The following is a 12,181-nucleotide window of genomic DNA, read 5'->3' as shown; positions in this document are numbered from 1 at the left end:
CAAAACCTAGCCTGATATAAGTCTCCATTATCCAAAAACTTAATCCTTTTACCCCCAAAGGACGTACTGGTACGTTTCACAAAACTCATTCCTTTACCTCCATGGACGTACCGGTACGTCCTTGCAAAAAACTGCTACTTACATTTTTTTTACATATTTTTGATAATTTTTTGAGAAACTTCAGGTATTTTCCAAGAGAATTAGACCAACCTGACCTCTCTATGATGAAAATTAAGGCTGTTAGGGCAATTTAAAAAAAATATACTGCAAAATGTGCTTGAAAAAAAAATAACCCCTGGGGGTTAAGGGTTGGAAAGTTTCAAATAGCCTGGGGGTAAAAGGGTTAAGACATGTCAGTCATTATAGGTACATACATACATATACCAAGGCACTTCCCCCAATTTTGGGGGGTAGCCGACATCAACAAATGAAACAAAAACAAAAAGGGGGACCTCTACTCTCTACGTTCCTCCCAGCCTGACAAGGGACTCAACCGAGTTCGGCTGGTACTGCTAGGATGCCACAGCCCACCCTCCCCCGTTATCCACCACAGATGAAGCTTCATAATGCTGAATCCCCTACTGCTGCTACCTCCGCGGTCATCTAAGGCACCGGAGGCAGCAGCAGGGCATACCGGAACAGCGTCACAATCGCTCGCCATTCATTCCTATTTCTAGCACGCTCTCTTTCCTCTCTCACATCTATCCACCCAAAGAACAATAATCAATGAAGCTACAACCCTAGTTGGAAAAGCAAGATGCTATAAGCCCAAGGGAGTGATTTTAGCCTTCTGGAAACATCATATACATTGTATAAGCTGCCTGAGGGAAGAACTTCCAGTGATTTGAGCAATCTGGAAGTGTTGTAAACTTTGTACAGGGAAAAATAGCTCAGGGAGGAAAGGAAATAAGGAAATAAATAAACATGTTATTTTGATTATAAAATAAATTTTTGAATATACTTACCCGGTGATTATATAGCTGCAACTCTGTTGCTCGACAGACAACTCTACAGAAAAACTCGCCAGCGATCGCTACACAGGTTGCGGGTGTGCCCAACAGCGCCATCTGTCGACCAGATACCCAGCTCTCAATGTAAACAAAGACTCAATTTTCTCCTCGTCCCACTGCGTCTCTATTGGGGAGGAAGGGAGGGTCATTTAATTTATAATCACAGGGTAAGTATATTCAAAAATTTATTTTATAATCAAAATAACATTTTTCAATATTTAACTTAGCCGGTGATTATATAGCTGATTCACACCCAGGATGGTGGGTAGAGACCAGTAATATATGTTTACACTTTTATGAGCTAAGAGTTTTTTATTTCATTTTAGAAGTTATCCAAATAACAAAAACAAAATAAATAGGTACCTGGTAAGGAAGTCGACTTGAACAATTACTCTGCCTTTTAAGTACGTCTTCCTTACGGAGCCTCGCGATCCTCTTAGGATGCTGATCGACCCCTAGGATCTGAAGTATCAAGGGTTGCAACCCATACAACAGGACCTCATCAAACCCCTAATCTAGGCGCTCTCAAGAAATGACTTTGACCACCCGCCAAAAAAACAACATTTCAAGAGACAGATTAAAAGGATAAGGAATTAGGGAATTGTAGTGGTTGAGCCCTCACCCACTACTGCACTCGCTGCTACGAATGGTCCCAGTGTGTAGCAGTTCTTGTAAAGAGACTGGACATCTTTCAAGTAAAATGACGCGAACACTGACTTGCTTCTCCAATAGGTTGCGTCCATTATACTTTGCAGAGATATATTTTGCTTAAAGGCCACGGAAGTTGTTACAGCTCTAACTTCGTGCGTCTTCACCTTAAGCAAAGTTCGGTCTTTCTCACTCAGATGTGAATGAGCTTCTCGTATTAACAATCTGATAAAGTCTGACCAAGCATTCTTTGACATAGGCAAGGATGGTTTCTTAACTGAACACCATAAAGCTTCAGATTGGCCTTGTAAAGGTTTAGTACGCTTTAAATAGAACTTAAGAGCTCTAACAGGGCATAAGACTCTTTCTAGTTCATTACCTACGATCTCCGATAAGCTGGGGATATCGAAAGATTTAGGCCAAGGCCGAGAAGGCAGCTCATTTTTGGCTAGAAAACCAAGTTGTAGCGAACAAGTGGCTTTTTCTGACGAAAATCCTATGTTCTTGCTGAAGGCATGAATCTCACTGACTCTTTTAGCCGAGGCTAAGCATACCAGGAAAAGAGTCTTAAGAGTGAGATCTTTCAGGGAGGCTGATTGTAACGGCTCCAACCTGTCTGACATGAAGAATCTTAGTACCACGTCTAAATTCCATCCAGGGGTAGCCAAACGACGCTCCTTGGTGGTCTCAAAAGACTTAAGGAGGTCTTGCAGATCTTTATGTTTGGAAAGATCTAAGCCTCTATGCCGGAAGACCGATGCCAACATGCTTCCGTAGCCCTTGATAGTGGGAGCTGAAAGGGATCGTCCTTTTCTCAGGTATAAGAGAAAAACAGCTATTTGAGCTACAGAGGTACTGGTCGAGGATACAGAAACTGACTTGCACCAGTCTCGGAAGACTTCCCACTTCGATTGGTAGACTCTAATGGAAGACGCTCTCCTTGTTCTAGCAATCGCACTGGCTGCTTCCTTCGAAAAGCCTCTAGCTCTCGAGAGTCTTTCGATAGTCTGAAGGCAGTCAGACGAAGAGCGTGGAGGCTTTGGAGTACCTTCTTTACGTGTGGCTGACGTAGAAGGTCTACCCTTAGAGGAAGACTACTGGGAACGTCTACTAACCATCGAAGTATCTCAGTGAACCATTCTCTCGCGGGCCAGAGGGAAGCAACTAACGTCAACCTTGTCCCTTCGTGAGAGGCGAACTTCTGCAGTACCTTGTTGACAATCTTGAACGGTGGGAATGCGTAGAGATCCAGATGTGACCAATCTAGGAGGAAAGCATCTATATGTATTGCTGCTGGGTCCGGGACTGGAGAGCAATAGATTGGAAGCCTCATGGTCAGCGAGGCTGCAAAGAGATCTATGGATGGTTTTACCCCAAGTGGCCCAAAGTCTCTTGCACACATCCTTGTGGAGGGTCCATTCGGTTGGAATTACTTGCCCTTTCCGACTGAGACAATCTGCTATGACGTTCAAGTCGCCTTGGATGAACCTCGTTACTAGGGAGATGTCTTGACCTTTTGACCAGATGAGCAGGTCCCTGCGATCTCGTACAACGTCAGTGAGTGGGTACCTCCTTGTTTGGAGATGTACGCCAAGGCCGTGGTGATGTCCGAGTTAACTTCCACCACTTTGCCTCGAAAGAGAGACTTGAAGCTTTTCAAGGCCAGATGTACTGCCAACAGCTCCTTGCAGTTGATATGCATGCTCCTCTGACTCGAGTTCCACAGTCCTGAGCATTCCCGACCGTCTAGTGTCGCGCCCCAGCCCACGTCCGATGCGTCCGAGAAGAGAACGTGGTTGGGAGTCTGAACAGCCAGGGGAAGACCCTCTCTTAGGTTGATATTGTCCTTCCACCAAGTCAGACAAGACTTTATCTTTTCGGAAACCGGGATCGAGACCGCTTCTAGCGTCTTGTCCTTTTTCCAGTGAAAAGCTAGATGGTATTGAAGAGGACGGAGGTGTAGTCTTCCTAGTGACACAAAATGTTCCACGGATGACAGCGTCCCTACCAGACTCATCCACAGCCTGACTGAGCAGCGTTCCTTCTTCAGCATCTTCTGGATGGATAGCAGGGCTTGATCTATTCTGGGGGCTGATCGTCTTGTTGTTCAGCAACGTCCTCATCAGAGGGTTCCTTATCCGAAAACTGATGAGGAAACGGCAACGGAGTGGGCAACGTCTGGCTCGCTGAGTCCGGTCGCACTGGTGCATGCGTGACGGAGCCGGACACAACATCATGGAACTGCTGCACAGTCTGTGAACTGTCAACAACCATGGGTGCGCGAGGAAGCACAGCGTCAACCCGAGACTGTCTAGACCGTCTGGGTTGTGCAGTCAACACCCTACCGGGTTGCTGAGGTTGACGCACTGCGTCAAAACAAGTCACCTCTGCTGGTTGTTGAACGTCCTGAACGTCAACAACCACCTCCGAGCGTCGCTTAACGTCAACGTGCGGCTGGCAACCCACACTGGGTCGCATCGGTGGAGGAACCACCTCAACTGGCAGACGCGAGTAGGATACCTCAGCGTCAACAGGGCGCACAACCGACCGGTTGGAAGGTTGTTGGCCAGAAGGTTCGGTAGCAACCTTCTCCGCATTAAAGTCCTCTATCAAGGACGCAAGCTTGGACTGCATGTCTTGCAGCAAAGCCCATTTAGGGTCTACGGGAGCAGGTGCGGCAACAGACGGGGTTAGCGACTGAGGAGGTACCGCTAACCATCCCTGAAAGCCTTGTTATGCATGACATAATTGTACAGCAAAACTTCAAAGGCTTGAAAACAGCTGTGAGGTTGACCTGTAAAAAACTTGGAGCGTCTCCTGGCCAGGCGCCAGGGAGAGTCTACGAGAATTGAGAAGTCTATCTGGGCAGAGGCATGAACTCCCAAGCCGAGAACTTCTCTCGTGTCATATCAGACTCTCGCTCTATAAACCAGTTTAAAAGAAGGGAAAGCAAAGGCTGTATCCCCCAAACTCCTCCTTGTGAAAAACCAGTCGCCTAGCCAACGTAAAGCTCTCTAGGAGAGCGAGAGAGCACTAGCTTAAAAACAACGGCTTCGAAGTAGCTAGGCCTAGTGTAAGCTCTGACGTTTAGGCGAACGAGGAGCAGCAGTTACAAAAAGATCCGGACAAAGATCCTTAAAAAAATCATCATGATTTAATTAAAGTCCATAGGGGGCTAAGCAGCTTTAGGCTCCTCTCCATCTGACAGAGTCCTCAAGGGAATATCAGTAGGAGGGGGAACAGCAACTTCCTCATCTACAGGAACCTTGTCCGATAAAAGCTGAGTCTCAAGCAAGGGAGAGACCTACCGTGGTGGCAATGCTTTACAAGCAGAGTCCACACTCACTGGTGCATTAGTAGCGGACCAGAACGCAACGTCATGTAACTGCTTGACAGTCTGTGAACTGTCAACAACTGAACTGTCAACCACAACAGGTGCGTGAGGACGCACAGCGTCCACTCGAGACTGCTTTGACTGCCTAGACTGAGCAGTCAAAACAACTCTAGAATGCGGAGGTTGACGCACAACGTCAAAACAAGTCAACTCCGATTGTTAGTGAACGTCTTGAACGTCAACAGGAGCATCAGCAAGTGGCCTAACGTCCAAATGCGGCTGAAAAACCACACGAGACCGCATCGAGTGTGGTTCTCAACAACCTGACTGACGTGACTAAGCTACGCCAACGTCAACAGTAAGCACAAAGGAACGTTAGGTTGGCTGAAAGCCAGGATATCGATGAGATAAACGGCTAGACTCAACGGACTAATCGGCAGAATAGTCTTCCATAAGGGAGGCAAGCATATACTGCATGTCTTGCCATACAACCCATTAAGGATCAACGGAAATGGTTGTGGTAAGAGACGAGGTTCGTCTGTGACCGCAACACTTTGCCAACAAAAAAAGACTCTCGGAGTCTGTGTTACGCTTTTGTTAGGCGGCGACCAGTTATCCGATGACTGCATAGGGTCAGAGCTGTCCTAATGGTTGTAATCAGGACGCTGGACCTGTCCTGAAAGGACTGACTTTCGCTTAAGGGCTTCGAAACCTTGTGACAGGTTTCTTATGCGAAAAGCCTTCGGATGACGAGGAGAAACAACGTCTCTCTCGTCTTATGGTAGGGGAGATCTTGGTAAGATACACCCGATACCATAGAGGGAAAACGTCTGTTCGTTGATCAAGGCCTCTCGAACCCATAAGTCGTTTGACATTACTTCTCCCCTGGGCTTGGGAGCATGCAAGAGGTCCCGGACTAGGTGAACGACAGGCACGAACAGACGAACCCTCGGACGCAACACTGTAACATTTTGCGCATATCACTTTATCACTTCGATTTTCTGTTTTGCACTTACTTCACTGAAATCGAAACTTTTACTGATTTCTACCTGAAACAAGCAATTCTACCCTTCATTAAAAGGTAGTAATTGCGAAATCAGTCGTATAATGCAAGCTCATTAATACCAGCAAAAAACAGAAAACATATTTTAAGATAAAAAAATCAGTGGCTGGGAAAGAGACTAAACACTAGTTCATATAACTACGTTTTCAATCTCTCACCGCACATAGCCTGGGGACGAGAATAAAAAACTAAAAACGTTTTATCCTTCCTCCCCGTACAGCGACTAGGGACGAGAGTAACTCGAGAACAACGTTACCCGCTTGAACGGAACGTTTTCTCTCCTCTCTCTCCCTCCGTCTCTATCTCTCTCTCTTTCTCTCTTGATTTCGCACCTAAGAGAAGAGCCCAATATTTCGTCAAAAAAACATGTTATTTGACTAAAGGAAAAAACTGAAAGGTTTTTCAAATAAAAAGTTCCTTTAAAATAGAATTTAAAACATTTAAGCTAAGAAAGAATGAACAAAACGTCAGAATCGATTTACTCTTACTGCAAAGTGAAACCGTGATACACTCTCTCTCTATCGTAACGATAGAGCGCATGTTGAACGTCCTGAACGTCAACAACTGCGTAGCATAAATAAACTAAACGTTAGTTCATCTTTGAAAACAGTACGAAGACTATCAAAGAAATTCTTTCATAAAATATTACATTTAAAAAGTTTTAAATCCTTAGCTCTTTAAAAGCTAATTACGATATAAAGGGCTCAACGTTGATTAACTTCGGTTTCCAAGTTAGGACCGCCTACTCTCAGGAAAGGTCGCATATAAACAAAACATTAAAATTTATTTTTATATGTTTATAATAAATGGAAAGTTAATCGAAGAGGCCTAATAAAGGCGGAGATAAAAAATATATAGAGGAAAATCTATAACGTGATAAGATAATTACTAAAAGCCTAAACACACTTCCGTCTAAGGGAAGGGTCGGCCATTTAAAAGTGAAAGTCCATACTCTCTTTGTCACCATAATTAAATCTATCCAAAACGAGTTCAAGATTTAAGATGAAGATAAAACACCTGCATAGCGAAAGCTCAAAACTAGAATATAGTACTTCACCAAATAGATGTGAAAAACTCCAGTTTAGCAACAGCGAGTAAAGTACGTCTTGTCGACACCTCGACAGAGAGAAAATTGAGTCTTTGTTTACATTGAGAGCTGGGTATCTGGTCGACAGATGGCGCTGTTGGGCACACCCGCAACCTGTGTAGCGATCGCTGGCGAGTTTTTCCGTAGAGTTGTCTGTCGAGCAACAGAGTTGCAGCTATATAATCACCGGCTAAGTTAAATATTGAAAAGTTATGAATAATAATGAACAATTAAAAAAAAAATATTTCAAAACCACTAACAAAATTAAAACATATTATATCAGCCTGTTCAACATGTCTTATCCAAATAATTTTCTAAATAAGTTTTCACTTATAAACATCATATATGAAGGCAGTAATTAATTTAAATATGCTTGTTATCAATTAAAGATTTACCAATATGTATAGGTTGTACATTAAAGAAGACAACTGATTATCAACGTTACTCTAAAGTATTAGTGCAACCAGAGCACCGAGACACATTCACACACACAAAAAAAAATTGCTCTGAAAGAATCGTCATCGAATAAAAAGTGAAAAATGCAGCTAAACGAAGTTAAAGAAGCTGGACATCTCAGTAGAAAATGATCACCTAGGAATATGAAAAAGCCACAAAGCAATGGTGCCAAATTATAGAAATGAACGACACAAAGCATGTATCAACAGTAAATACCAATAGTGGCATACTTTTCCTTTCGTTCTAGATATCCTTAACCCTGGATAGGTACGCTCCTCGGACACCCCTTTAAGGGTATACTCGGACGCGAACGACCCCGACGCCAAAAAAAATTCTTGAAAAATCAGTTTTTGCAGTAACCTCCTTTTTTCTTTTGCCAAAAAAAACTTCAATGAATGCTTAAAACAACTGTTAAGATAAATACTACTCATCTGCAGAAAAACTATTTATTATAAATATTTTAAAAAATTAAGTAGAAAAAAAAAAAGACCTGACATAAAAATTCATAAAAAAAAAGTTTATACATATATACACAATTCCTTTTAGGAATTGATTCTTGAATGTTTAGGACACATCTTGATGTATTTTGGATGAAGTTAGACCCATGGAGGTGAAGATCTGAAATGAGAAAAAAAGGGTAACTTTTTTTGGCCAAAAATATTTGTCCAAATTTCATGAATTTTTTTGGGTACCCAAATGAAATAGGAAGTGGCTAATTTTTTTAGGGAATAAACATATGTTATCCTAAAATAGAAATATGTAAAAAAATCTTCATTATTTTGTAAATTACATTTATATCAGGGGCCATATCTAAAGGTAATTTTTTGAGTACTTAGAAATTTCGTAAAAAAATACATATATTTAATATATAATATGATATTTATGCAGGTAAAAATATACCAAAATATCACAAATTCTATAGGGAACAAGAATATATATAGATAGGGCAGCTTACGCTTCGGATATGTCCACAAAATGGCCGCCAACCACACTGACTCAGACTCCCTAATCTGCCACTTGAAATGTAGGAAGGGTATGTCAATTTCAAGGTGTTATTTACTAATCTAATTATTATTGGATATGCATAAAAATTGTATGGTGGGTTGCTGGATAATTGACGATTATTTTACGACTATAAAATTAAAATTCTGACCCAAAAAAATTTTTTTGAAGGGAAATAAAATCGAAAAAAAAAAAAAAATGTAAAACAATATAATATTTTAGCTAAAAAAATTTGATGATATTCAATCAAAAAAAAAGTAAACAAAATTTTCCGACAAATAAACATCTAGAGGAATCATTACTCTGTGATAGTTCCTTAGTACGTAGTAATTTTGAAAGAATTGGGAAAAAACGAAAAAATGGCAATCACCGGAAAATCGATCACATACCTATATATACGCCATATCTGGCTAAAAAAAAGATAGGCATGGGTAGCCAGATCATCTAGAAACACTTTCCAACACTATAAAAATATAAGTTTTGCGACACTACTTGCCAATTCCTTACGGTAACATGACTAAGCAAAAAAATGCAAAACAAATAAAAAGGGGCACTCGCGGAAAAATGGCTAACATTCTAATATACGGCATTTCAGAAAAAAAAAATTCAGCCACGTGCTAGGCAAACCATCAAGGCACATTTTCCGACAAATAAACATCTAAATGAATAATTACTCTGTGATAGTTCCTTAGTACGTAGTAATTTTGAAAGAAATGGGAAAAAACGAAAAAATGGCAATCACAGGAAAATCGAACACATACCTATATATACGCCATATCTGGCTAAAAAAAGAAGATAGGCATGGGTAGCCAGATCATCTAGAAACACTTTCCAACACTATAAAATTATAAGTTTTGCGACACTACTTGCCAATTCCTTACGGTAACATGACTAAGCAAAAAAAAGGCAAAACAAATAAAAAGGGGCACTCGTGGAAAAATGGCCATTCTAATATACGGCATTTCAGAAAAAAAAAATTTCAGCCACGTGCTAGGCAAACCATCAAGGCACATTTTCTGACAAATAAACATATAAATGAAATATTACTCTGTGATAGTTCCTTAGTACGTAGTAATTTTGAAAGAAATGGGAAAAAACGAAAAAATGGCAATCACCGGAAAATCGAACACATACTTATATATACGCCATATCTGGCTAAAAAAAAAATAGGCATGGGTAGCCAGATCATCTAGAAACACTTTCCAACACTATAAAAATATAAGTTTTGCGACACTACTTGCCAATTCCTTACGGTAACATGACTAAGCAAAAAAATGCAAAACAAATAAAAAGGGGCACTCGCGGAAAAATGCCCAACATTCTAATATACGGCATCTCAGATAAAAAAAAAGACATGCACGTGTTAGCCCAACCATCAAGGCACACTTTCTAACACATAAACATGAAAAAAAAAATCAATAATATACGGCAATTCCTTACTACGTAGTAAATTTTTACAAATATTGAAAAAAAAACAGAAATTGGCAACCGCAGTTAAATACCCAATATACCAATAACTACGTCGTATCTGACAAAAACAAAATCACGCATGGGTAGCCAGATCATCTAGACACACTTTCCAACACTAAAAAAGCAAAAGTTTTACGACACTATTTCGCAATATCTTACGGAAAAATGACTTGGCAAAAAAATGAAAAAAAATGAAAAAGGGACACTCGCGGTAAAATGCCCGACATTCTAATATACGGCATCTCAGATAAAAAAAAAGACATGCACGTGTTAGCCCAACCATCAAGGCACACTTTCTAACACATAAACATGAAAAAAAAATGAATAATATACGACAATTCCTTACTACGTAGTAATTTTTACAAATATTGAAAAAAAACAGAAATTGGTAACCGCATTTAAATACCCAATATACCAATAACTACGTCGTATCTGACAAAAACAAAGTCATGCATGGGTAGCCAGATCATCTAGACACACTTTCCAACACTAAACAAGCAAAAGTTTTACGACCCAATTTGGCAATATCTTACGGAAAAATGACTTGGCAAAAAAATGAAAAAAAATGAAAAAGGGGCACTCGCGGTAAAATGGTCCTCGTGGTGATGAACGACATTTTAACTAAAAAAAAAATCATGCACATGGTAGCCAAACAATCCACCAAGACTTTCCACAACTGATAACCTATACAAGTTGCACCATTCTACGACAATTTCATAATACGTAATAACTTTGATAATTATGCAAACTACCTTAGAAGGGTAAACTCGGTCGCGAACGACCCCGACGCGTCTCAGAAATCGGGGAAGGAGTACAGCTACAGCAATGCACATCTGGACACTACTAGAGCGTGTAGGGGAGACACCTCCTGCAGGTCGATCACCCACAAATTCAGTCACGGGGGTGAGTCACATGAGAAAAACCTGTTTTTTTTTGACGCTCGGGGTCGCAAACGACCCATCGTACCTATCCAGGGTTAAATATCCGAGTACCCGAAGCAATCCCTCACGTACATACCAATAGTGGCATACTTTTCCTTCCGTTCTAGATATCCTTAAATATCCGAGTACCCGAAGCAATCCCTCACGTACATACCAATAGTGGCATACTTTTCCTTCCGTTCTAGATATCATTAAATATCCGAGTACCCGAAGCAATCCCTCACGTACATACCAATACAGTAGTGGCATACTTTTCCTTCCGTTCTAGATATCCTTAAATATCCGGGTACCCGAAGCAATCCCTCACGTACATACCAATAGTGGCATACTTTTCCTTCCGTTCTAGATATCCTTAAATATCCGAGTACCCGAAGCAATCCCTCACGTACATACCAATAGTGGCATACTTTTCCTTCCGTTCTAGATATCCTTAAATATCCGAGTACCCGAAGCAATCCCTCACGCACATACCAATAGTGGCATACTTTTCCTTCCGTTCTAGATATCCTTAAATATCCGAGTACCCGAAGCAATCCCTCACGCACATACCAATAGTGGCATACTTTTCCTTCCGTTCTAGATATCCTTAAATATCCGAGTACCCGAAGCAATCCCTCACGCACATACCAATAGGGGCATACTTTTCCTTCCGTTCCAGATATCCTTAAATATCCGAGTACCCGAAGCAATCCCTCACGCACATACCAATAGGGGCATACTTTTCCTTCCGTTCTAGATATCCTTAAATATCAGAGTACCCGAAGCAATCCCTCACGTACCTATATTGAGCGTCAGGCCTATCCACGTTCGAAGAGGCTTCGGAACAACCACTGTCGTGGATCCCATGTTGATGTAGTAAACCATCAACAGAGGAAGTGATGCTAATGTAGGAAGCACAAGTTTGTACCTGAAACATAAATTACAATAAATGAAACTATTAATTATTATTACTACAGTATTACTATTATTAATATAATGGGGGAGGGTGGGCTGTGGCACCCTAGCAGTACCAGCTGAACTCAGTTGAGTCCCTTGTTAGGCTGGGAGGAACGTAGAGAGTAGAGGTCCCCTTTTTTGTTTTTGTTTCATTGTTGATGTTGGCTACCCCACAAAATTGGGGGAAGTGCCTTGGTACATGTATGTATGTATTATTATTATTATTACTATCCA

The 12,181-nt window shown here is 41.1% G+C and overlaps 1 protein-coding gene across 3 annotated transcripts in view; it reads right to left on the bottom strand.

Annotated features, from left to right (window-relative positions):
• Positions 1 to 12,181, bottom strand: part of Alg7 (Alg7 dolichyl-phosphate N-acetylglucosaminephosphotransferase) — an 81,535-nt gene that overhangs the window by 25,993 nt on the left and 43,361 nt on the right. For all 3 annotated transcript variants that reach the window (XM_068356156.1, XM_068356158.1, XM_068356157.1), the window contains one exon: positions 11,791 to 11,918. In XM_068356156.1, coding sequence (XP_068212257.1) covers positions 11,791 to 11,918 — 128 coding nt within the window. The remainder of the gene's footprint in view (positions 1 to 11,790; positions 11,919 to 12,181) is intronic.

This window comes from Palaemon carinicauda, chromosome 32 (genome assembly GCF_036898095.1).
Source record: "Palaemon carinicauda isolate YSFRI2023 chromosome 32, ASM3689809v2, whole genome shotgun sequence".
NCBI lineage: Eukaryota > Metazoa > Arthropoda > Malacostraca > Decapoda > Palaemonidae > Palaemon > Palaemon carinicauda.
Note: the sequence above shows the minus strand (reverse complement) of the source record. Positions and strands in the feature narration are given on the sequence as shown.